Here is a 26826-nt window from a genome sequence, read left to right on the forward strand (position 1 = left end):
CTCTCGCCCAGCCTCTTTGGGAATGGCTCCATCATGGTCTGGGGCAGACTTGTTTGTTTGTGTTTGAAGTTCCCCAACTCCGAGTTTGACGTCAGCCAGAGTTGCTAGTGGGAGGCTTGGTGGGGAGATTGTCTCTGCACAAATGCACAAGTCTGGCAGCTTCCCCAGGAGAGCACAGGCGCCGGCTGGAGCCAGCGGAGGATGACTGGTTGTGAAATGCCCGGTGTGGTGATTGAGGTCACTTTCTCCTCTCCTCACCCCACTTTCCCTGGCACTCCTGCTTACTGTGTCCCTTGCCCACTCATGGCAGCCCCATGATATGCCCCCCAGAACTCTGCAAGTGTTAAGGGTAGGGACCGCCTCTGGGCTCAAGAGCCAAGTGCTGTGGCAGGCCTGTGCCTGTGTGTGGAGCTGTCAGCTGCGTCATGACCTCCAGAGCCTCCTTACATTCTCAGAAATCATTTTGCAACACGCTGGCCATGGCAGCCAGACCAGACTGCTTAGCTGGCTGGAAGGGCAGCAAGTCCCCAGAAGCACAGTCCAGTTTGGGGAGGAGGTGGGAGAAGTGAGGGCTACAGTCCTGAGGCCCCAGCAGAGTAGGCTGGCACCAGGGAAGGACCTGCAGCTTCAGGCACCCTGAGGGAAGCTGGACAAGTCTTCAGGGCGATGGCGACTCCCTACAGTTTGGGGTGGGGCAGGTGGGCTTGACAGTAGTAAAGAATACTGTGAACATCCTGCAAAGATTATAGGGCTGTCCAGCTGGGAGGAGTAAGGATCCTGTAGGTGTTGGTGAGCTCAAAGCTGGTCCAAAGCCTGTACCTGCTGCTAGACGGCTGAGGGCGCCCTGGGGAAGGACACCGAAGTGTGACATGGTCGTCCAGTCACCTCACTCTGCAAAGCATCCTGGGATCTCCTTGAAAAGCATGACCCTGGGTGCCTACAGTGTGGTGGCTAGTTTTAGAGAAATCAAAGCTGATTGGGAGCCAGGGATCTGGTATAGCCCAGCAAATAGGTTATTGCAAATCAGGACCAGAGGTGGTGGCCCCGTCCGTCTATGTGACATTAGGGCTATGTGAGACAGTCTACAGCTTTTATTCAGAGGAACAGTCTGGACTTTGCTGGATTTTGGGCTTTGGGCTCCGTGCTGCCATCCTGTCTGCACCAGTTAGGGCAACTTAGATGGGCTAAGCAGTGGGTAACAGCAGTTACCATTCTGGAAGGTGGTATGGTGCATACTCTACAGCATTGGGTTGAGGTCTAAATCCCTTCTTTAACCACATTTCCAGAAAGTTACAAAGTTTCTGTCTCCAAGATAGGAATGTAAGCGGGGGATGATAAAATACAGTGGGTCCTCAAATAACGCCCTCAAATCCCTGCTGAGTTTGAATGAAGCCGTGTTATTTGAGGGGCTGCTTTCATTCTCTGTCATTTCATTTGAAGTCATGATTTCCAAGAACCTAAGTGAGAACTTCACTTGACGCCTCATGGGTTTATTAGCATGTGCGCTTGCACTGTTTGTGAGTGACTGTCAGCCAAGCTTGTCATTGTGCTGAGGCCACATTCAGGGTTGAGTGTTGCTGTTTGCGGGATGGGTGTCCCTTTGCCAGTGAGGGAGCCACGTAGGCTACCCAGCACCCACATCTCAGCATAGCTGTGTGTTTTCCCTACTTGATATGGGTGCGTAGTTCTTCCTGTCAAGAGTCTGGAAGGGTCTGTGACGTATTTTGTTGGGAGAACAATATTCTGTAGGGAAAGCATGAGCTTTGGAATGTGTGAAGGTTGGAACATCACCCCTGGGTGATTAGGGATCATCTGTAGTTCCAAACTTCTGGAATTTTCATCAAGAAACCTGGGAGAGGGCCTCCCCTGGTGGCGCAGTGGTTGAGCGCTGGGCTGAGAAGCTGCCCGCGGCCTCTGCAGCACCAGTTTGATCCCTGGCCATCAGCGAGGGTCCCACATGGCTCGACAGACCTCTCCTGCTGCGCCCGCTGCTCCCCTCAGCAGTATGTTTCGTCAGTCTGCCTGTTCTGTTCCCCACTCTGGCTCTGGTGAATTCTCTTACCCTCCCACGCTTCTGACTGTACCCAGTGCTTGTATAAATAAATAAATAAACAAACAAACAAACAAATAAATCTTTAAAAAAAGAAACCTGGGAGAGAAGATAAGGTACTAGATAAATATATCATTCTTACTACTAGATTGATAATTGAGTGATTTCTATAATTGAGAGTGTCCACTGCTGTCTATGGTAAAATGGTGTCCACCTCAGCCTATGCCTGAGACTCACTTGTCCATTTGCATTGCAGCATCTTTCACATCTGTCTCATGGACTGAACTGCCTGCCCTTCTTGAGACATGAAGGCTTCGTGTTCTGAGAGGGACCTGGTGTACTGAGAGGGGCAACGATTGGCTCAGGATTCTGCAGCAGGCAACATCTGAGCTGGTGTTAGGGTGACAAAAAATGTCTTGGCATCTACTTCATCCATAGCCCTCATCACAGATTTGGGGATTCCCTGCAGACGGGACCTTCATACCCCAAGCCCTGCAATTTTAGTGTGCAACTGACTCTGTTTGCAAAGTCAATTGTGTGCAAAGAAGCTGGGTAAAGTGTAATCCAAACAACACCAGCTCCTCTCTGTCACGGTCATCCTTGCAGGCTGAGCAGAACCAGCACATCATTTGTCACTTGACCACAGGTATACAATCAGAAATGCATCTATAGATGATTTTGTCATCGTGCGAACATCATAGACTATAATTACACAAACCTAGATGTGGCAAACATCCAGCTTATATGTCCTAGCCTGTTAGGACCACCATCTTACATGTGGTCCTTCACTGAAATCTTGCTCAGCAATGCATCCCGGCATTCTTTTCAGTGTGTACTTCGTGTATTCTGGACATTGGACTCAGCACTTTGCACACATGAACCCCACAGTGAATTTTCAGTAATGCTGTGGAGTCTTGGATTCATTTCTTCTCTTACTGATGAGAAAACTAAGATGAAATAAACCAACCCCTGCCACACAGCTGACGAGTGAGGTCAGCAGAGGCAGAGCTCGGTCTGCTTGGCTGCCAAGTGTCTGCTTCCCGCTAGCGATGACGGAACAGTTAATTAATGGTAAGCATGGCCCCCAACCAGTTGAAACAGGTGCTAGTGGTAAACAAGAGGCATGGACACAGCCCTGTCCCCAGGTGGAAGGTTTGCCTGCTCATTACCACTGCACCCCTGGCTGGTTGGCACAATGACTGGCCCCCCCTCCAGCCACCCGGTGGAGGCCCCGGGAAAGGTTTCTGTTTGGAAAGCCACTTGCTCTCTCTTTTTCCTTTGGGTGCAGGGCAGGCTACTCCAGGCCTACGGTGTCTTCTCCCAAGGCTTTTCTGTTCTATGGCCTTGGAGGAGGCCCTTGTCCTCGCTCAGCCTAGCCCAAGTGTCCCCCATGATACTCTTGACCCACTGAATGGGAGACCTTGGATCTGGCTGTTGCCAGCCTCAGGGAGGCAGCTTGGGCCTTCCTTACTCCCCCTGCCACCCCCAAGTGAGGAGGAAAGAGCCTTCCGGGAGAGGCTGCTGCCCCCTCTTTGGAAACTTGAGGCAGAGCAGGTGTGTAAGACTCCTGTATCCCTTGCAGTTCTGGGAGGTGCTTCCCTTTCCTGTAGAAGTTTCTTCAGTGGCATGTGCTTTGGGACATCTGACCAGTGTCTGCTCTTCAGGGGTGTCTGGCAGGCAGCACCTCCATGGACTTGATGCCCACAGCAGCCTCCACTGGGAGGACTTGTCGGAGTGGTGAGCGGAGCAGCCGGGGCGGTAGATGATTTCTGACATTGATCAGGATATCCAAGTAGGGGTGCAGGTTCTCTTTGGGACCACCGGTGTTCTGGAGTGGATGTAGCTTCGGTCATCCTCTGGAGCTGACAGTGGAGGTACCAGCAGTCCAAGGGGAGGGTAAAGGTGAGGGTTCCCTGGAGTTTTGGCCTTCATGCCTTCAGAAGAAATGTACCTTCAGAAGAAATGAGTTTCTTCAGCATCATCCTGAGGCCGACACCAGTTTCCAAGGCCTTCTTCAGAAGCCCCATCTCCAAAATGGGCACCACCCCTCCCACATCTCCTCGTTGCCCACAGATCCTAAGAGAACCTGGAGGCTTAGCTTGATGAGGACGATACCCACCCCAGTTAACACCTAGTGCCTGTTTTCCTAGTCCAGGCATCCTGCCAGCACTTTATAACCATGTTTTCTTGCCTGCAAGTCTTTTTAATAGCCTTTTGAGGCAAATCAGTCCCATTTTATAGGTGGGGAATGGAAGCCAAGGTTAAATCTGTGTTTCCCTGCTGAAGAGGTGTCATGGCAAGGGGCTTAGACTTGTTTCTCACTGAACTACATGGCCTCCTGGATATGGCTAGAGTAACCAACATGGACATGTACTTTTTTGTTCTTATTCCAAACACTTTTGTGTATTAGTGACTCACTTGCCCCCAGTTTCCATGAGATAATGCCGTTTTTATAGGTGGTGAGATTGCAGCTGAGAAGGGGGATTTCCCTGAGATCCTGATGTAGATGGCAGAGCTGGGACAGGGCCCAGGTCTTTCAGCCTAGGACAGTTCGTGCCTGGCGTGTGCCCTGGACCTCATGGGACCCACCAACTGTCTCTAGCTGATTGATGCTCTTCTGTCTTTCTGTAAACCAGGCTGAGCACCAAGGCAGGGTCTGGATACACAACCAAGGGGCAACAGAAAACTGGGGTTGGGGTTTAGGGTGAGGCTTTCGTTCTAGTGCGGGGTCCTCCCTTGCGGTCAGAATGCCGATGACTCTCCCTCTTGCTGCTGGCCCCATCACTGAAAGCCCAGGTGCTTTTCTATTCTGGAAAATTTGTCTTGCGGTTTTGTGGTTAAGAGAAAAATGTTGCTACCCATAAAAGGCACCCTGTTGGCCCCTGGGGTTGGGCTGGCAGGCCCCACTGCGGTTTGTCTGGGAAACTAGCCTGGGGGTGCTGCTTTCTGCTGTTGTCACTGTGACCAGCTTTCTGGAAAGGGAGAGCAGCCTCATTTTGCTTAAATGGGAGCTGCTGCTTGCCGGGTGCCTCCATCCTGTGTGAATAAGAACTTTAGGAGTTCCAGAAGGCAAATGCTGGCAAATGGATGCTGGCCACGGCATGTCTTCCCTTTCCTGGTCCCAGCCCTGTCAGCCAGGAGTGTGGGCTGTTCATGGATTCAATGAGCAGTCCCTTCCAGTTCTGCACTGTCCTGCCCACGGACTGTTTCGCGCTGTCTAGGGGGGATCTCTAACAGCCTTCAAAAAAAGGAAACTACTCCTCCTCCTGTGGGGGACTTGCCCTGGTGTGTGAGACTCTCTGGCTCCTGAGTCATCCCTCAGTCAGTTGGCATTTGTTTTCCACTGTCATTTCAGTAAATGTGTGTGCCTGTTGGGGCCATGAAATGTATTGTGTTCATCTGTCCATTCATTCAACAAAGGTTTTACAATAGCAAACCAGGTGTCAGGCACTGTGCTGGCTCCTGGGGACCAGGAACACAGACAGGCACGTGGCATCACGTAGTTTCCAGTTTAAGGAAGGAAACGGACAAGTTAAACAAACTGTGATGTGAGCTGATGGAGGGAGCAGGGCAAGGAGCTGAGGAGGGGTATGGGAGGGCTTCCTGGAGGAATGGATGTGTAAGCCATGTTGAGGCTGAGGGCTCACTGGGGCCTTCCCAGAAGAGGACAGGGCTGAAAAGGGCTGGATGTACTGGAGGGGCTTACTAGAGAAAGCGCAAGCCCTGGTTCATCGCCATGGCCAGGCAGACTAACCTTGATGTTGCCCTGCAATGGGCAGAGTGTTCTGTAGAATGGACCTCTGAAATGGGGCCCTCGAAACGTCACGATGCCACTGCTTTGCTGCTGTTGGTGCCAACAGCCTGACCTCTTTGGTGGATGTGGAAAAGAATGTTTTTGACTTTGCACAGTTACTTGATTTATTGTCCTGTCTTTCGCCAGGCCTTTGAAAGTGTGGTGGAAAGCAGTTTAGAGTGCTGGGAGGGCTGGCTGTGAGAACCGTTTTAACATGAGGATAAGGCCCGTGTGCTTCTTTCCTTCCTTCCTTCCTCAGGCAAAATTTTTGAGTACATGTCATGTGCCACATGGAGCAACAGGAGTGTGGGGACAGTCACGAATGAGATGGACACAGGCCTGTAGGAGGAGGCCTGACCTAGTCTCAGTAGGAGGAGGAGGCCTGACCTCGTCTCAGGGGCTTGCATGCTGCACTTTAATCTGCCAACAGCCGGGAGTGAGATGTTATAGATATAGATGTTTGTGTTATAGACATCAGAGAACCAAGGCTCAGAAAAATTCATTAACTTCCCCAAGGTCACACAGAACCTAGGTTCTATTCGGCACCTATGTCTATGCTATGTTTGCTGCCCTGGGAGCTTACCTCTTTTGGGGGAGACTGGGTCAGAAGCTGAAGCTGAGGCCCACTATGATAGGGGCTACCACAGAAGCACAAACAGCCCTCGGAAGGGGAGATGGGGCCTTCTGATTAGACCTGGGGAGTCTTTCCCACGCCAGGGACACTGGCTGGAGGAGGGAGAGGCTTCTGAGACAGTCTGAGCAGAGGCCTGAGGGTTAACAAAGTATAGGACTTATTTGAGGAAAAGCTCCTAGGTAAGTGCATAACTGGAAGGCAGGGTGGAGCAGAGAGAGCCTTAAAAAGGTTGGGGTCCTGATTTTGGGATTTACCTCTGGTGACACTGGGAGGGATGGGTCAGAGCAAGGATTGAGTGCCTCTCCTTGGTCCTGTAGGGTAAAATCAGTACTCCTGCCTTGATGTTTGTGAACTTTCTATTTGAAGATGTTCCCAGGGACTTGGGTTTCATAACAGGTCAGCAAATACACTTGTGTGATGAGTTGCCAGGCTCAGCAGAGGCTCCTCGATTAGCAATGCCTGCTGAGTAGTAAGGCATCAGCACAGAGCACTGGATTAGCCTTGTCTGCCCTGTGAACCGGAAGGGCTTGTGGTGCAGGGGTGCCTAGGGTTTACCTCTGTCTAGGGTTCACCAAACCTGAAAACTCTACAGCAGAATGGAATTATTTAGCAATTGTCCCCACTTGCTGCTGAGGTCCCAGCTGATAGCAGAACTTAGCAGAGCTCTGGGCCACATGAGAAAGGCCACGCTCGTGAGCCAAGCAGATTGTGAGCCTAAGACCCGACGAGTTTCTGGGGGACATATCGGAAGGGTGATATAGAAGCAATGGTTTTATTCTTACGAGTCTTTTTGTTTCATGCCCCTCACATCTTTCTTACCACAGGGTTCTTTACCTGGCATTTGTGGATAGAATTCAGGGGTCCACGAATTTGGAGGAGAAAAAATCATACTTTTCTTTTCCTTTATTTATTTATTTATTTATTTTTGTGGGACCCTCGCCGGCGGCCGGGCAACCAACTGGCGCTGCAGAGGCTGCGGGCAGCCTCGCAGCCCAGCGCTCAACCACTGCGCCACCAGGGGAGGCCTTTATTTGCCTTAATCTTAACTGAAATTATTGTGTTATTCAATTGGGATGAAGGTAACAAGGCATGGTCATCTTAGCAAATACATGTAACTTAGTCACAGTAGAAATCACAGCTGTTTTCATATCACATTACAGTGGAGAGGTCTGAAAACACTGGTTCCATTTGTCAGAACTTCAAAGTGGCTGTAGTCACTTGACCCAGTGTTAGATATTACTGAATGCTTTCATAGAGAAGCTTTTAGTACTGTCACAATTTTAAGGAATAGTTTGATAAATATATTTAAATAGATTTCCTTTGTAATCCTAAATTTTTTGTTTTTTCTCTCAAATGCATTATTCTCAGAAAGGGATCGTGACCTCCCAGACTGCCAAAGGCAGCCTTTGACCAACAGCGGTGAAGAGCTCCTGTTCTTAATGGATCTTGAGAGCCTTTTTAGAGATTTGAGATTTGAAATTTCAAATTATTATTATTTTTTTGGTACTGTGACTACTAACAATTCTTACCCTCTAGAGAAAATATACTGAGAGCTTTACAGATGAAAGAAAGGGAATGAATTTATTTATTTTTATTGTTATTTTTTTAAAGATTTATTTTGTTTACACAAGAGCCGGGGTCCAGGCCAGATGCGCAGGAAGGTGAGAGGATTCACCAGAGACAGAGTGGGGAACAGAACAGGCAGACTGACGAAATACACTGCTGAGGGGAGCAGCGGGCGAGGCAGGAAAGGTCTGCTCGCCTTGTGGGTTGCTCTGAGGCTGGCGGGGATCGAACCGGCACTACAGAGGCTGTGGGCAGCTTCACAGCGCTGGGCTCAACCTCCTGCGCCACCAGGGAGGCCCAAGGGAATGAATTTAATATAACAAACCCTTGAGGCTGGCAGGACCTCAGGGATGGCAGGGTTCCTGTACAGTTCTTTGAAGGTGGTGCTTGCCTTTTGGGGAGACTTGAAAGTCACCAATATGAGGCCTCTAAGGTCTCGTCAACATCTCAGGTGCTCTCACTGGGTCCCTGGGTCACTTGATCTCATCCATGCCAGGCTTCCAGGTTCTCTTTGGGCTGTGTATACACTTGTGTCTATTTGAGTCTGCGCCCCTTCTTCTTTTTTTTTTTTTTGTGGGACTCTCGCTGGCTGCCGGGGAACGAACTGGCGCTGCAGAGTCTGCGGGCAGCCTCACAGCCCAGCGCTCAACTGCTGCGCCACCAGGGGAGGCCCTGCACCCCTTCTTTTTAATCAGCCCCATGCTGTGGGTTCCCTGCACATCTAGCCTGCCTCTGCATTCCTCATTGCAGTGCTGGGCATGGTTTGAGCCTAGTGTTTGTCAAAGAGAACGCCAGGCTGTCCTTGTTTAAACTTATTTTATTTGAGGCTTGAGCCTTTGAGAATCTCTGGAAAACTGGACAGTCTTCCCTGGAAAATGCAGACTCACATATCTGAAATTCTCATACAGTTTTGGGTGTGGGCCCTGAAAAGCTACTGGCAGACCCAAGGCGAGGAACCCTACCAATAATGCCACAGCCCAAAGGGTGTTTCCAGCTTCTTGTGATCACAGTGCACTGGACCTGCGTGAGGTGCTTCATCTCTTCACAGCTTCCCTGAGAGGAAGGTCTGTTATTATCCCTATTTTCTGGAGGAGGAGGAGGAAACTGAGACTTTCAGGGGGCAAGGGGTGTTTAATAACTTGTCCCAAGTCACAGAGCTGGGGTGTGACTGACCACTGCCAGCCCCTAACCCTGTCATAACCCAGGCAGTCTGATTCTATACTAGATGGAAGGTTACCCACATCTTCCATATCAACAATTACTGTTGTCCTACCCTGCCGAGCACTTCTTATATTCAGAGCATTCTCTGTTCTGGCCAGTCTTGCCCATTACGCTCTGGGGATCATGGCTCAAGGGTTAGAGTGTCGGCCAGCCTCAGGTGGGCAGCGGGTTCTGCAGATTCCCTGCTGGCTCTCCCAAACCCTTCTCGTCGCCTCCTTCCTCCCCCATGGTCTGTTTCACTGCTTAGCTTGTGTCTGCCTGAGCTCCCCTGCCATCTGCACAGGCCCAGAATGAACACTGTTTTTTCTTTTCTGGGTTCCCTACAGGCCAAGCTGGTCCGGTACATCTGCAAGCAGCGGCAGTGCAAGCTGAGCGTGGCTCCTGACAAGAGGACCTCAGAGCTCAACAGCTACCCTCGCTTCAGTGACTGGCTGTATACCTTCAATGTGAGGCCGGAGGTCGTGCAGGTACATGGGCCGTGGAGACTTGGGTCGGGGATGGGCATGGAGGTGTCCCTCACCAGCCTGAGGACTAGCTCCACAGTGGCTGAGCCCAAAGAACAATGGTCTTTATTCTCAGAAGAGGGGTGGGGGAACCACGGCCTGCAGGAGGGACCTAGGATCGGTGTGGTTCCAGCGAGTGCCTGGGTGCCATTGCTTTAGAAGCCAGACAGCTTGACAGCATTGGTCTCTCACTGGGTGGCTGTGGTGACATCTGTGGAGTCATTGGCTGTGTAGCGGATGCTGTGTTGAACACTTGGATAGCTAATTTCAGTTCTTGAAAAACCCTGTGAAGGACCTACTCTTGTTATTGCCATTTTATATTGGAGAAAATTAAAGCGCAGAATGGTTAAATAACTTGTTTAAAATCATACAGCCAGTAATAGCTTTGGGATTTGTAAACAAGAGTTTGAGTTTGGTTTTCACTTGTAACTGCTACAACACACTCGTTTCCTATCTCTGTTCTGTCTTCCTATCCATCCAAACTCACCAACTTACCAACCAGTATGTGTGTCTCGAGAGGTGCTCTCTGCCAGGTGTTGTGGTGGAGGGCACCTCTAGTGCAGCACAAACGAATTAATGCTTGGAGGTACATTGTGCCCAGTGAATCTTTTGAATCCCTTATTCCATTTCAAAATCAATAAGAGGGCCTACTTGGTGGCACACGGGTTAAAGTCTCAGTATTATCAAGCTGTCACCAGCCACTGCAGCACAAGTTCAATCCCCAGCCAGGGAGCTACCCACATGCCCCAGCAGACCTCTCCTGCCTCGCCTGCTGCTCCCCTCAGCAGTGTATTTCAGTAGATCTGCCTCTTCTCCCCACTCTGTCTCTGGTGAATCCTCTCACTTCAGCACCTCTGGCCTTGTATGCATAAATAAAGAAAAATAATTCCTTAAAAAAATCAATAAGAGCGACTGTTGCTATTGTTTTCAAAGTAATGTGAATTCATTATATACAGACACTTTGGGAACCAGAGAAGGAAAAAAGTCACACATACTCAAAATCTGGTCTAAGAGAACGCCCATCCTTCAAAATGTGATCTTCAACATTTTGGTATTTCCTTTTAGTTTGTTTTTCTCCCTATACTTAAGTCTTTTAAAATTTTCTAATGGGTTAGATGGGCGCTATCTAGTCAGATAGTTACCAGCCAGTTATTAGTTGCTACTACATTTATAACATGGCAAATCCAAATTGAGATTTGCTATAATTTCAAAGATACAAATCTGAGGTTGTGCTGAATTCTGAAGACTTGGTACAGAAAAAGCAAAGTAAAATATTAATAACCTTTGTATCTAGTATATGTTGAAATGATGATTTTGGACACAGTAGGCTAAATAAACTGCATTTAGAATCAGTTTTACAGGTACTTTCTAAAATGTGGCTACTCTTAAATTAAAATTTAATGGTGAATTATCTTATATTCCTTTTGGACAACACTGGTTGAAACCATGCTGAATAAACAGTTTTCTTTTATTCTTATTGACCATGTTAATTATTAACATGTTTTTCATATTTTCACACTTAGTAAACCGTTGCTTTAATGGCTACATAATGTTTGATTGAATATATGTGATGGAGTTTCCCAGGCAGACGTTAATTCCAGTCGTGGATCATTATATATAACGCACAGGTTAATATTTATGAAGCTACTTGTAGGTTTAGGAATTTTCCCGAGAGATTTCCAGACTGGATGTCATGCGGACATAAAGTTTCCGACAAAAGGGGAAGAAGAGGAAGGTGTGAGCTGGAGGAGCTCTTGGCATCTTACATGCCCTTGCCTTGTCCTTGACCCCAGCAGCCTTCATATTTTTGGCCTACTCCAGCTTTTAAGAAGCTGGAAGAAAGGAGTTGGCTAATGTGAAGGCTGATGGGCCAGATCAGGAAGGAGACCAGAGCATGGAGTGCTTCCTCCATGGTGACAGGTCAAAACTCACAGACTTAGAGATGATGAAGCATTGAATGATCCCTCCAACCACCCTCCCACCCCCATCAGCCCACCATTTATTTACCTCCCCCCTTTCTGAGACCTGAGGTAGAAAGCACCTTCTCCTTACACTCATGTCTATAGCTTACAGTTGAGGACACCACAAGGCCCATCAGATGCCAGATAAGCCACTGCTTGTGGCATACTACCTGTATCATGTGTGTCAGTGGGAGAGTAGACCGATCATATACAACAAACAGTTAAAAATAAAGAAAGAAAACTCCGAACAGTGCTTGGTGTTGAGAAAATCACAGAGGTATACTGAGGTAGACAAGGAAGAATGGGCATGCTCTTTAGACCAGAAAGCAGGAGGACTGCTTGGAGGAAGTCACAATGGACCTGACATTAGAATGATGTCAACAGGAGCCAGGGAAAGAGCACTCCAGAAGAGGGAAGAACAAATGCAAGATAGTGACCTATCGGGCACCTGATCAACATCATCTCTACCTGATGGATGAGGACCCCTGGCTTCAGAGAGGCCTCAGACCTCTCCTAGAACCACAACTGGGCAGACTCACAGTTCAGATCTGGGTCTGCTTCTAACTTCCTTTCTTGACCTAAGACATCTGTGGCAGATAGAAGGCTCTGCTCAGCTCCCAGAAGGATTTTCCTCAGATCTCCAGAGATCTCCATCCACCCGGCTCCATCCACCTCAGTCTGAGAGAGAGCCACCAGGGGGGCAGAGACCAGTACCTTGAAGGCCCACTGCAGGGGCAGTTTAGCGCCTGGAGAGCCTGTGGTGGCAGTGGGGACAGAGGTCTTCTTGCCAGGCTGAGGCATGGCAGATACTGAGTCAAGTGATGTTTGAGTCACCAAGTCATGACTCAGTAAATGAGGGGGCACGCTCATTTGTTCACAGGGGTCAGCAGACAGGACAGCCCCAAAGCTGGATGTGGTTTGGGAACCAGGAGGCCACCCGGCATGGAGAACTGGGGCAGCCTGAGCAGAGGGCACTGTAGGAATGGAGGGTTGGGACAGGAGACTGGGAGCATCTCCAGCTGCCTGGTGACCTTAGAGATCATGAGGTGACTCGAAACTAGCCTTCTAGCAGAGCACTTAATTCTTCCTATCCCGTACACACAGACAGCTTTTCCTTCCCACTGCATCCCCCCATCTCAGTAACTGGTAGAATCCTCCACCCACTTACTCAAGCCACAAGCCCAAGATGCCATCCTTAATGCTTCCTTACCACTTTTCACATGCAGTCTGTGGGCGCTGCCCCAAGACATCCTGTCCACCTCTTGCCATCCTGCTGCCATTATGTGGTCTAGGCCACCATCTTCTCCTGCCCAGACCCCTGCAGCACAAATTGGACCATGTCGTTTTTCTAGTGCTTCCCATTTTTTTCTGAATAGATGCCAGATGTGACACATGATTTGTCCACCTCCGTCTGACTTCATCTCAGTCACCCTCTCCTTTGCTCTATGGTCTGACCTTTGCACTTGCTCTTCCCTTTCCTGGAGTGCTCTTTTTCTGGCTCATTCTGTGGACATCAGTCTAATATCAGGTCCATTGTTACTTCCTCCAAGCGGTCTTCCTGATTTCTGGTCTAAGAGCACACCCATCCTTCATTGTCTACCAGTACACTTCTGTGATTTTCTCAACACTGAGCACTGTTTGAAGTTCTTTGTTTATTGTTGTGTATCATCAGTCTGTTCTCTTCTGAAATACATGATCTGTGAGACAGGGGCCTACCTGCTCCAGGTGGTGTGCCACAAAAGCCACAGGGAGGATTGGACTTGATACAATGGCAGCTTGTTTGAGAGGGAGGAGCGTGAACTCAGTGACATGATGGATGTCTCCAGGAGCCAGGGGTTTGGTCCTGAGGAAATAGTGACACAACTTACTCTAAGGTGTGCATCTTCACTTCAGGTCCTGAGATCATAACCCCAGAGAGCCACCTTCCCAGCAATGCCCAGTTGCCCTGAGTTTGCCCTGGACAGAGTCTGGGAGAGTTGGTGCTTCCAGGGAAGCAGGGCTTTTCCAGGAAGGCCAGTGCCAGAGGGTGCCTTTGCGCCTTCTGTGCTCCCTTTCTGACCATGCCCACACCTCTTTGTTCACTACAGCTTGTGCTTGACCAGCCCCTCACTGGGGGGATGGGGGGGTGTCTCTGATTTGGTATCGGGACTGTACCATGACCATAGAGTGCTCACAGGGCCCCAGAGCCTCCTGCTCACTTTGCTGACATAAAGGCAGCAGCATGCCTGTGCCCACCAATCTCATTCAGTGGTCCTGGCTCCCCTATGGAATAGGTAACATTTCCACCACTTCACAGGTGGGGATGCTGGGGTGCAGTGGCACCTAGGATCCCAGAGCCTTAAGGGGCATTGCTGGTGCCCGTCCAGGCCTGACCAAGTGCCTGTTCTTGGCCACTTCTTTCTTCTTTTCAGGAACACGTGGGTTCTTGGCCAGGCTTTGGGAATCTGACCCCCTAAACTTCTGTTTCTATCTAAAGTGGGAGAATAACTCACGTGCATAGTATTCACCAGGGTGAAAGAGGGAAACGTTAAAGCGGTTTCCTCACCTTGCCTCCTCAGCTGCTGTTTTTCCAGGGTGACAGCCAGGCCCAAAGAGATGGCTAGAGCCTTGCACATGGGGCAGGCATCTCTAAATAGCCTTCTGGAGAGTGAAAGGAAGCAGGGAGTGAGTGGAAGGCTGGGAACAGGAGCTGGACTGAGGCTGCTTGCTGAATCTGAGGGTGGTGGGAGTCTGCCCAGTTGAGACAGAGCTGCACTGAGACAGGCTGGGACTGCAGCTGATCCCGCAGGCCACGCGTCGAAAGCATCCTCAGTGGCGAGGCAGAGGAAATGAGCCTGAGGGGGCTGAGGCCTGAACCTGCCTGGATTTTAAGAACCATAAGGAACTGCGTGTCACTCTGTCTTCCCCAAAGTCTCCAGACCATTTTTCTCAAGATCGCTTTGTTTCCCCTGCCTTTCCTTATCCCCACCCCCAATCATGTAGGTTCTTGGGCCTGGTCTGGAATATTGTGCAGGTTGGAAAGAAAGGGCTATTAGTAAACCCAGCCCCGCTAAGGTGAGGGCTGCCTTTTGCTCTGCTCCTGGCATTTCTATTTGAATGTGTATGGGGTGGGGTGGGGGTACTCCAGCTCAATACCGGCTTGCGGGTATAGGCCTGCTTTATTCTGTTTCTTAAACTAGACAGTTAATTGGACTCTGACACCCACCCTGCCCCACTCACCTTCAACTCTGATGGATCCTGTGTGTTTTCAGCCAGAATTGGTTCTAGAATCCTGCCTGCCAGAGGTACATGCAAATTTCAGAAACAAAAGTGCCAAATAGCATACAAACCCATGCCTTTCCAAAGCTGACTCAGAGGCAGAGTCGCTTGGCTTCTGAATGCCATCTCAACCATTCTTTATTTTCTTAAGTAAATCTTTTATTTAGGAGTAATTTTTTGGATTTACGGAGAGGCTGAGGAGGTGCACAGTGCACCCATATACACCACCCTCACCCAACTTCCCTCATCATTAGCATCATATATCACCTAGTACCTTTGTGAAAACTAAGAGAACGACATTGGTACATTAGTAACTGAACTCCAGAACTCTATTTGGATTTTATCCTTTTCCCCATGACCTTTCTGTTCTAGGATCCAGTCTAGGGTATCACATTGTTTTTATTTACATACAAATTTATTTCCCCCCTTTTCAGTTGTTAAGATGGGATCATACAGTATTTATCCTCCTGCAGGTTTGTAGTGTTACTGTCATCTCTCTGTTAGTCCACACAAATCCATCTCCTTCTTGTTTAATAATAGAATAGTAAGAGTTAAGATTTCTTCAAGATGCTCTAAGAATGACCATTCTGTGGGGTGCCCATTATGCCACAGAGGCACAGCAGAGATGGCATCTTGGTGTGGGCCAGCCGGATGAGAGCAGGCTGAGAGGCCGTGCCCAGAAGAGCCTGTATGTCCCAGCAAATGGGAGCCCTTGGCAAATATTTTCTGGGTGAGGGGAGTGCCTTAGGACAAAAGGTTGCACAGTGGGCTGGAGGCTGGACATGCCTGTATCTATCTGTCCTTTGTTTTATTTGGTTGTTCTGAGGGAGAGATCTAGATCTACTATGTCTGGCAGTTTTCTTGTGCTGAAGGGCACCTGCGGGTGTGCAGTCAGTATCTGCCAGAGGTGATTTGCCTCGGGGCTGCTCCCAGGCCCTGGGGGATGGTCTTTGTGCAGTGGAGTTTGTTCCTTCAGTCTCTGAATTCTCTGATGATCTCGACCCTCCATGGCTATGTGACTGGGGTCCTGACTTTTCTTTCATGAAAATACACGCATCCTACATGTGAACAGCCATATGTGTGTGTGTAATCTCCCTCTTCCTTTTCAATATTGCCTTCCTGGGGTCTCTCCCTGTAGGGTTAACTAAATATTACTGCTTTTGTCTTTATTTATTTATTTTTTTTTTAATAGAGTCATGTTTTATTTATTTATTTTATTTGTTTGTTTGTTTTGTTTATACATGCACTGGGTACAGTCAGAGCGCGGGAGGGTGAGAGAATTCACCAGAGCCATTGCGGGGAGCAGAGCAGGCAGAAGGACCGAAGTACACTGCTGAGGGGAGCAGCGGGCGGCAGGAGAGGTCTGCGCGCCATGTGGGATCCTCCGCCGGTGGCCGGGGAGCAGCCGGGGATCGAACCAGCGCCGCAGAGCGCTCAACCGCTGCGCCACCGGGGAGGCCCTGCTTTTGTCTTTAGATTGTAACCACTAGTTAGTGGCCAGAGTCTCCAGGAAATAATGCCTTTGTGCTGGATGAGGAGAGGACAAATGGAGAAGAGGCCACAGGGCAGTAGTCTGGTGTGGGTGAAGGGACTCTCCTCTTCGTGGGTCAGCTCACAGCCCTCTGCAGCTCCAGAGCTTGCAAGTGGGTGCTTCTGACCTAGGGAACCTCTGATTCCTCCTCCTTCCCCTCCTGTGGGGTTGTTGGAGACCACTTACCCAACATCAGTCCTGCTAGAGCGATGCTGTCCAACAGGCCTCTCTGATGATAGACATGTGCTTTACTGCCCTGTCCAGGCAGTGTGGTAGCCACCAGCCACACCTGGCTCTGGGAAAATAGATCTATATGTTTGCAGTGCAACTGAGAAACCAAAATTTAAATTTTTCGATATCGTAATGAATTTCAAGTTAAACAGATAAACCGCTGATGTGTGCTAGGCGGTGCAGGTTCTCAGTCTGCCTTGCAGGGGTCCTGTGCTGACAGCTGGGATGGTAGACACATGCTGAGAGCTGGCACCGGGTGCCCTCCCAGAAGCCACCTGGGGTCTGTGAGAGCACAGGGGGCAAACTCAACCTGGGAGGTCAGGGGAGGACCGGGCCAGGAAAAGCTTCCCTGTGACCCTGGACTGGCTTGGTGGGCAGAGCACAGCAAACAGAGGAACAGGACCTCAGAGACCCTGAGGTGTGAGAGAGCTGGTGTCATGGTGCAGGAAGGGCTGGGAAGGGCCTGGTCTGACAGGGACCTGAGAAGGAAACCAGTATATGCATGGAAATGGGCCTGTGTGCAACATAGAGGCTGTTGCGTTTTCTGGTGTGTGTCTGTCTGTGTGTCTGTCTGTGTGTATGTGTGTGTGTGAGAGAGAGAGAGACACAGACAGAAGAGTAGAATTGTTTTAAGGAAAACGAAACTCCTACCAGTGAAGAGGCTTAGTCCCCGGATGGGTGAAAGGTGACCTGGGCTCCTGGCTGGCTGGTGTGAGGTTGAGGGACGGCCCTCCCTTCCCAGACCCCCAGAGTCACACACTATGACTGTTCCACCCCACCTCCTTCCCCCACCAGGTTAAAAACTAAAAATCACAGCTTCATGTTCTGACTGCAGCTGGGGAAATAATTTCAGAGCCTGTTGGCAAGGAGCCACTTATTTTTTTCCTTCAGCAATTTCCCTGTTGGAGGTTATTAAAGGGAGTGGCAGGCGCTTGCTGAGATCAGTTCTAGCAGGGAGAGGTGGGTGTTACAGAGTCGGGGATCCCAGGACTGGCGCCTTTGACCACAGGTTCTCTGAATAAGCTCTCGCTGGCAGTGCTTTTTGAACCAAAGATGCAGGCAGGTCCAGTAAGAGGATTTTATTATGACCCTGACTGAGCAAGTTTCTCTTTCCCCTTTCCTCTGTCTTTGCCTCCCCATGTTTAATATCAGGTCTTCTTTGTGGGGGAGCTGATTTCTGCCCCCACCTCAGTTTCTCATTGGCTGGGAGTGGTCGTAGATCTGTGCAGGCCTCAGAGTGTGAGCTGGATGAGGTGGGGAGGCTGCGTGAGGTTAAAACAGAAATGAACTCGTGCTTGGCTCCTGGGCACAGCTTTGATCAACGTGACTCCTATTGCCCTCGCTCCTGGCCTGTCCTTCCCATCCACTTCCCCTCGTCCCCACCCTCTCCCTTTGGGAGCCAGAGACCTTGATGTTCCATAGCCTTGCTTTTAGGCAACTGGCAACCTCCGCAGCATGTAGCACACACTTTCACCAGGCCGCGTGTCTGCTACAGCGCCTGGGCCACCTTGGTACTGAGGAAGTGAGTCTCCATCTCTGGTTCTCAGGACCAGCCCAGTGCAGGCTCAGCCATGCTGCTCACCCCACTTAGGTTGGGGAATGGGAGATGTGGGCAGTGGGTGCAGGCCTGTGTCACCCAACCAGGCAGAAGCATGAAGTCAGGATACGGGAGGAAGGGGGTAAACTGCAAAGTGGCAGTTTCAATCCTTTTGCCTGAGGCGGGGGGCGGGGGGTTGGGGAGGGTGGAAAGTGGGATTCCCATTTTAAAACTGAGCACACTGAGGCTCAGAAGTTAGTGACATGTTGGCATCATACCAGGAACTAATAGCTGGGTCAGGATTCAAACTTGGGTCCTTGTGACTCCAAAGCCAGGCTTCCTTCCCAGTTTTCTCCCCTGACAGCTTATCCAGAATAGCTCTGGGGCTGTTCTGCCTGATGCTCCCGTGTGTAGTTGTGTCATTGAATTGGTCTTTCTATCTTCCATCTCTTTCTCTTTTTTCTCTTTTCTCCCCCTCTGCTTTCCTTCTTTGCTCATTCCGCTCCTTCCTTCATTCCTTTACATCCTTTCATTCTACACTCATTGATCACTGGCCTTGTGAAGCAGATCCATTATCACAGGGAATAAATAAGGTGTGTGTTGGGGTGGGTTGGGGTTCTTACAGGGCAGTGGGGCATACATGTCTACAAATAACAATGATATGAAATTGACCGACAGCCTGAGGGAGGAGAGTTTGAAAATTGGCAAGAGGCAGAGCTACTGGTCTCCCTGAGTTTTCCCCGTGCATCCAGTCAGGCCTGCACTCAGGGGGTGTTACTTAGCTCCTGGCATGTACTAGGTCCTGTTCTGGGGTTGCGCGTGTGTTCCTGTCCTTATGGAACTCTCAGACATCGCACTCCCCAATTGAGAAAATGGTCTATTTTTCTGATCTTGAACCAGAGCGCCCTCTTTGAAGCTTTGAGTGTGGGGGTGCTCCTGGTTTCTAAAAATGTGAAAAATCATGAGCCTGGCTATTCTGATTAACCCTGTACTGTTTGGCATTTTTGAAGAGTGAGCCTGTCTCCTCAATCCTATGAGTTTCCTGGCCACCAAGTCCAGTGAAAACTGTCTCAACTGGAAGTGCCCTGTGAGCAGGGACCTGGCTGTTTTATTCATTGCTCTGGTATGGTAGGTGTTTATTACTGATTACCCAAAGAGTTGGGGTCTCAAAAAAAAAGAGTTGGGGTCTCTTGGGCTTCAGGGTCTCAGGATCTCTGCACCTGGGCTAGTGAAGATTGAATTGCAGGGATTTCTGGGTGCTGCTGATGGCCTGCTGAGACCTGGGGTTCTTTTATTTTTTTAAGTGGAATGATTTTATTTTATTTTTTACATCATTTTTCATTTTTGCACAATGTATGCATTTTCATCTTGGTCATGCAATTTGCAGCAACATGGATGGAGCTGGAAGGGATCATGCTCAATTAAATAAGCCAGAAGGAAAAAGAAAAATACTGGATGGTCTCACTCATAGCAGGAATTTAGAAAACCTAAATAAGGGACCAGGAAAAAGACTAATTATAATAAAGTAAAATGCAAAATCAACAAGCAACTATAAACCAGAGACATACTGCCGGGGTGGAGGGAAGAAGGGAGTAGGATCAAAGCAAGTGCGGTGGGAATTACAAGGGGGCTATAACCGAGACCTGGGGTTCTTGAGCCACCTCTGGTTTCTGTTGGCCGAGGGCTATACTTGGGCAAGACTGTACTTATAGCCTCACCATGAGATGGCTTTGGCTTAATGTGTCCTGTGCCACCTCTGGGGTCACCCTCTTTTGGGGCTACCTCAAAGGCAACATTGCTCTGGAACAGATCTGACAGCTACATATTGGGAATTTCTTGTGTCAGCACCACACTGTTTTAATTATTATAAAGCAAAGACTTTTCTTTCATTACCTGTCTTTTTAAAAATCAGTATATAAATTTCTGTTCCAATTCTATGCCTCTGGGCAGACAGCAGTATTGAATAGCATGATGGCTTATGGTCATGATCTCTCGAAGTAGATAACCCAGAACTTCTTGCTAGGAGACAGACAAAGTCTCAACTTTGCCACTTGCCAATGGTGTGGCCTTGACAAGCCCCTTACCTCTCTGGGGCTTTTTACCCACCTGTCACTTGCCCTAGTTACAAACTGAGGAGTCATTTCTGATGCCTTCTGCTTCCTCAGCCACCCCACTCCTCTAGCAAATCCCACTGACTCTCTTTCCAAGTACATTCCCCATCCCATCTGCATCTCTTTTTCATAACAGCCATGCCCGGTCCTTGCTACTTGCTGCCCAGATGTGTGCAGCAGCCATGTTGCTGTCTGCACCCACACCAGCCCTCCCCTTCATCTCATTCTTTGTGAACCAACAGTGGTTTTCCTTAAAACCCAAATCTGATCCCCACACTTTACTAAAGTACAGTTCTTCGTTGGTGTCTTGTTGCCTTCAGCATAAAATCTAAACCCCTCACTGTTACCTTCAAGGCCTTGAAGTCTATGCCTCCCCTTTCCGCGTCACTCTTGCCCTGGTGTTAGAACACGTCAGGTTGTTTCCTGCCACAGCGCAGGCCTTTGCGGGTTCTCGTTTCTCTGCCTGGAAATGTGTGTACCCACATGCCAGCACCTCCTCATCCTTTGACAGGAGACTGGATGTCAGCTCTTCAGAGAGGCCGCCTGTTGAACATCACATGCTTCCAGTGCCCACCACTTTATTTCGCCATGTTGTTGCCTTTCTAGCATTTATTCATAAATTTCAATTACATGTTTTAGTTATTTTTGAATTTGTTTTTTAGATCATGTTTCCTATTAGAATTTAAGCTTCTTAAGAAAAAACACTATTATATAATTTTGTCTGCTCTTGTATCCCTGTGCCAAGTAAAGTGCCTGATACACAGGTGATATTTAGTAACTGTTGACTGGGTGGATGGATGGATGGATGGATGACATGTGTCAGGACATATAGTAAGCACTTAGTAAATAAAAGCTATTCTATTCCCCTATTGGTAGTTATAATTTAGCCTTAGTAAATTCCAATACCAACTAATTGAAACAAAACAGAAACTTTTATCAGTGTAGGTATTACAAATCCAGGGAAGTCTGGATACAGGGACTCAGATGATGCTTTAGGGTCTGCCACTCTGACAGGCCTGCTCCCTGTGGCATGAAGGGCACAAGCAGCTATACCTCCCTTCTTTCCGGAGAAGTGTGCTGGTGCCTGCCTGTGAGAAGGTTCTCCCCTGGACCTGTAGCTGAAGAATTCCAGGGAAAGCTCTGATGGATTTGGCTTTGCTCATGTCAGAAACAATCACAGCTAGGAAGATGGAGAACTCCAATTGGCCCCAACTGGGTCCTGGCCTCTGCCCTTCAGGAGCTGTGTGGAAGGCCTAAAGGGGCAGGGCCTTTCCAGGACTGGGGAAATGGGTCCCTGGGTAGACAGCCCAGCCAGTGGCAGAGGAGGCACGCGGACACCAACTCTCTTCCTCCATCAGGTAGCAAGTAACCCACCTCCTCCAAAGGATTTCAGGGTGACCATTGTGTCCCCACTTCCCATCAGTGAGTAGAACTCCTGTGTCTGTGTGGGAGGTGAAGGGCCACCGGCTCAGAGGTGCTGTGTCAAAGACCTAGATCGTGGGTAGTCTGAAGAGATCACACTTCTGGAATATAGTAGGTAAGCCTGTCTCTTAATTCTTGTATTGACATGTCTCATTTTCCTCAGTACCAAAGTGAAAATACTTATTTTAGAAAAAAAAAAAATAAGTCACCTATAATCCTACACAGAGATAATCTTTGGATATTGGCTTTTTATAATAACCCTTACTCTCCAGTCATTTACACAAATGTTCATTTTCCAAATGTGGAAAGTATACAAATTAAGGAAAACAGTAAGAACTATTGTTTATTGAAGGTTTATCCCATAATCCTGCTACTCACAAGAAATGCTGTAAACATTTTGGTACATTTCCTTCCAGGCAGGAAGGTTGTTGGCTTTCTTCTTCTTAGTGTTCTTGTTGTTTTTTTGTTTTTTTAACACGGTTTACTCATGGGTTATACTCTCCTTCTTTAGCGGGTGTTCCCCGTGTGCCTGGGGCCTAGCTGATCTTACATGGGGTGTCTCATTCCTCCAGTAAGCTTCGGAGGGGGTGTCTTAGTCCATTCAAGCTGCTGTGACAAAAACACCACAGACTGGGTAGCTTCTAAGCCATATCCATTTACTTGTGTTCTGGAGACTAGAAGCCTCGAATCCAGGTGCTGGTAGATTTGATGTCTGGGAAGTAGGTTCTGCTTCATGGTTCACGCTTGACTGTCTTTTCTCTGTGTCTTCACAGGGCAGACAGGGCCAGAGTCATGAGGACTCCACCCTTATGATCTCTACATGCCACCACATTGGGGGCGGGGGTGGTGAGGCTTTAGCCTATGAATTGGGAGAGAGGGACGCACCATTTTAGTCTGTATGCTTCCACCCCCAGTATGTAATAGAGACAGAGAAACTGAGTAGAAGGTGTCACTCACCCAGATCACCTATGTTGTCAGTGGTGGGGCCAGAGGTTCTGGCTTCAAAGCTGAAACACACACACATTTTAAAGTCTCGTAGACAGGGCCATGTTTTTCATTCCCTCTGTGAGGCCTGAGTATCTTTAGGCTTTTTAAAAGTTTAATTTCAGAGTAGTGTTTTCTAAGTCTAATTATGTCTTCATTGTAGGAAATTTTGAAAATACTGAAAAGCTCAAAAAAGGAAGTAAAATCCCCCAGTACCCAGCCGGCCCACTTAACTTTGGTTGCATTTATTTTTTCACATACATATGGTGAAGTTTATGTTCGTGGTGTACAGCTCTGTGAGTTTTGATACTGGTGGTTGGAGCGGCTCTTCCTACGGGTATCCAAACTACCCAGCCCTGAATGTGTGAGAGTTCAGGGAGATTGGGAGCAGCTGGAGCTCATGTGGGGGTGGGGGTTCCCCAGATGATTCACTGGAAGGGGGAGGTGATAGTGCTCCTTATTGACTCAGGGGGAACTTTATTTGGAGGGGGGAAGCAGCGAGGCAGGGAAAGCCTCTGTCTGTGACCCGGTATCTGGGGTGCTTGGGTCCCAGCGCCCTGCAGTGAAGCCTGCAGAGCCTCCCTGTCTCACACTAGCACCTGCTCCCGAGGTATGTGCTGGCTCCCTAGCTCCCAAGCACAGACTATTTTTGGCTGCAGTGACTGTTCACTACAGTCATGAAAACAGAAGCTCCTCTGCCTGCCTTGTCCTTCCTTGGGACACCACACCAGGCACTGGGGCTGTGGGGCGCCCTGGCTCGAGCCCCTCACCATGAGCTGCCTGTGGAGCTGGGTGCCAACCAGGGCTGCAAGGGGCCCGGGGCCCCCATCTACCGTGGTGCTGCGGGGAGCACGAGATCTGGACTGGCCTGGACTGGAGGGCTGTGAGGTAGGCAAGGAGTGGGTCTGGGATCGGACAGCCTTTCTGTGAGTCCCCAGAATGGGTATATTTGGCCAAGCTCCGAGTCCTTGCTTTGCTGTTTATAGAACACATCTGGAGAAATCTGCATGTGGGATAGAACGTGACTTCCATTTCATTGTTTAATTCCCTGGAATGAAAGCAAAATGGTTGGGAACTCTCAGAATCTTCCAGAAATGGATCTACCCTTTCTTCTGGCTTTTGGTTTGAATAAAATCCGTACTTGTTTTAAGCCTGCTCCTTCTGCAGGGAACTTAAGAAGTTGGAATTTATAGGCTGATCAAACCTGCCTCTTGGTACTTTGGTCAACCAGGCCAAGGAGGTCCAGCCATATAGAGGCTGTGCGTGAGCTGGCTGGCGGTGACCAGGCCCCATCACTCACTTGCTGTGTCTTAAGTAGCTTATTCCCTCTGAACCTCCCTTTCTTCACTACTAAGCACTTGTGCCAGGCCACTTGGTGAGTGGCAATAGTACCAGTAGTTGTCATTTCTTTAATTGGCCTGGTGTGATGAGGAGAAGCTTATCAAGAGGCTGAGCAAGAATCATTGTGTCAGACCCTGTGTGGGTCTTAAGTCTCATCTCAGACCCTGGGTGTTTGGTGAGGTGGGATCTGCTGCTGCTTTTCACAAAGAAGAGAAGTGTACACAGTTACTAAAGTGGGTGAGGGTAGGATGGGCACAAACGTGGAGTCCCCCGCCTGCGTCTTTGAGCCATGGACCTTAGGGACTTGCCAGGCTCCGCTGAGGGCCAGAGCCCAGTACCCTGTTACTTCTGTAGTCCCTGGGGCTTTGGGCCCAGGAGGGGAGCACGTGGCTTGGTATTCCTCAGGCCAGCACGCTGAAAATGATTCTCGGGGCATTCTTCCCCTTGACTCACCTCTTGCAGCAGCTCAGAAAACCTGGCCAGAAAGAAGCATTTCCATGTGGGTAAGGAACGCCCACCACAGGGAACATGATCTTGCCTGGGCATGGTGCGTCCTGATGTCAGTCACTGGTGGTGGTGGTGGGAAGCCTAGGCCTTGGTCCTGGGCTGTTCTGGGTGATTTCAGTTCCCCTCCCACAGGACCCCTCCACTCCTCTGGCCTCAGTTTTCTCCTCCATAAAATGAGTATCAGGCTAAGTTGTCTCTGAGTTCCCTTTGAACTCTGCCTTTGGCCTGCACAGAGGAAGAGTTTTTTTCTCCTCTCATCCCAACCTCCTGAATAGCTGTTGGTCCCTTTCTTACATTCAGACCAGGTGGCTCTGGAAGTGGCCTTCTTGAATCCTGGCTGTCTTCCGGGGGCTTGAACAGACTCGCATAGCTTTGAGGCCCACTGGGGCAGGGCGTTGTTTACAGGGTTTCTGGAAAACTACAGATGAGCTCTCCCAACCTGTAGGCTCTCCTGAGAGCCTGTGTGGGCCTTAGGTCTCCTTGTAGGACACCCGTGGGGTAGCTCCGAAACAATGCAGCCCCTGTCCTCAGAAGAGTGACCTGGTTCTCAGGTCTCTAGCTCTGGGCTCACTTACTGTGGCCCAGCTCATCCCCCACCCAGATAGACAGCACCACAGGACAGACTGCATGCTGAGCCCTAGGAAGTGCCCTTCTGGGCAAGGGTCTGTGATTTTGCTCCAAGGTGGGGGCCATCAGCCTTCAAAAATTGGGTGTAGGCAGGCATGAGCCAGGTAGCCCTGAGGCCTTTGTCCATCTGGGTAGTCTTTGGCCTAGTGGGCCTCACTGACTGAATTCAGTGCTCTCCCCTGTGGATACAGAGGAGACCAAAGTAGAAGGGGAAGATTTGGAGGACCAGCAGGCAGACGTAACCACACCTGAGAACCCCAGTTTATTTCTATCAGTACCTTTACCATCAGGAAAGCAGGAGTTCCCCATGGAGAGATACATTTCCAACCAGACCCTGATCTCTGATTCTTCTTTATAGGATTACCAGGCACCCCAGTTTGCCAGGCAGTTATTTGAAGATCCCTTCTCACCAGTGTTTTTGGGGGATGGTATACCATATGCTCACCCTCCCACCATAGTCCCTTCTCCTCACCCAGGTGTCAGCCTGGTCCCCACTGCTATCCTGCTGGTCCTCCTCATGCCTGCTACCTGCTACATGAATGAGAGGCGCCAGGGGGCCTCCAGTCTCTCTGTCGTGAGCAGGTCTGGCCCTTGACCCCTGCTGACTCAGTGCCATCCCCTCTGCACTGACCTACTTTGTTCAGAAAGGGACTTTCCTGGTTGCTGTTTTCCCAGATACCAGGTGTTACCCAAAGGTGAGTGTGCTCTTTGGCTGCTGGCAAATCCTTCCCTTCACGGCCTGACCCTAGTCTCACTTTCGAATGTTTTTATTTGCTTTAGAGTATTTCATTTTTGAGTTGAGTTTTACCATGGAGTCTGGTGGACAATAGTGGATTTTTTTTTCCCCCTCACAATCAGCAAACACCCCCTTAAAAACCTACCTACTTCCTTGCTCCATTTTTGGTGCAGCATGTACTGGAATAAACCCCCGTGGCTAGTGAGTGTGTGTTTTCTGTAATGCTGGACCTTTCTGACCATTTTCAAACATTACGAAGGAGCAATTTTGGAAATGTATGTTGATGACAGAGAAAGGTGACAGTGCAGGCCGCCTTGGTGGCCACTGCTGTCCTGCAGCTTCTGCTCTGAGTTCCCCTCCTGCTAATTGTATGCAGGGGACTGGACAGGAAGACATGCCAGGAGATGGAGCCCAACATAGTTTGTTGTGTTTATTGATCGACTGATTGACCCCTGAGACCAGGGGTTGCCAAACTATAGCCTACAAGCCAAAGCCAGCCACCATTGGTTTTTGCATAGTCTTGCAAACAGTTTCAGATTTTTAGCTGGCAGGGAAAATACTGCATGACAAATGCCAACTGTCTGAAACTCAGGTTTCAGTGCCTGTACAATTGTGTTGTTACACTGCCACCCCTCTTTGTTTACATGCTGTCTGTGGCAGCTTGGGACTCTTTTTTTTTTTTTTTAAAGATTTTTATTTATTTATGCATACAAGATTTGGGGTACAGGCCAGAGGTGCGGGGAGGGATGGGGTGAGAGGATTCACCAGAGACAGAGCAGGGAACAGAACAGGCAGAATGACTGAAACACACTG

General features: G+C 49.3%; 1 protein-coding gene across 3 annotated transcripts in view; it reads left to right on the forward strand.

Moving 5' to 3' along the window:
* Positions 1–26826, forward strand: part of KSR1 (kinase suppressor of ras 1) — a gene marked incomplete at both ends in the record, with an annotated part of 148380 nt that overhangs the window by 71135 nt on the left and 50419 nt on the right. For all 3 annotated transcript variants that reach the window (XM_084239245.1, XM_084239246.1, XM_084239247.1), the window contains one exon: positions 9591–9731. In XM_084239245.1, the coding sequence (XP_084095371.1) occupies positions 9591–9731 (141 nt within the window). The remainder of the gene's footprint in view (positions 1–9590; positions 9732–26826) is intronic.

The sequence above is a fragment of the Talpa europaea genome (genome assembly GCF_964194135.1).
Source record: "Talpa europaea genome assembly, chromosome: 7".
NCBI classification, from domain to species: Eukaryota; Metazoa; Chordata; class Mammalia; order Eulipotyphla; family Talpidae; genus Talpa; species Talpa europaea.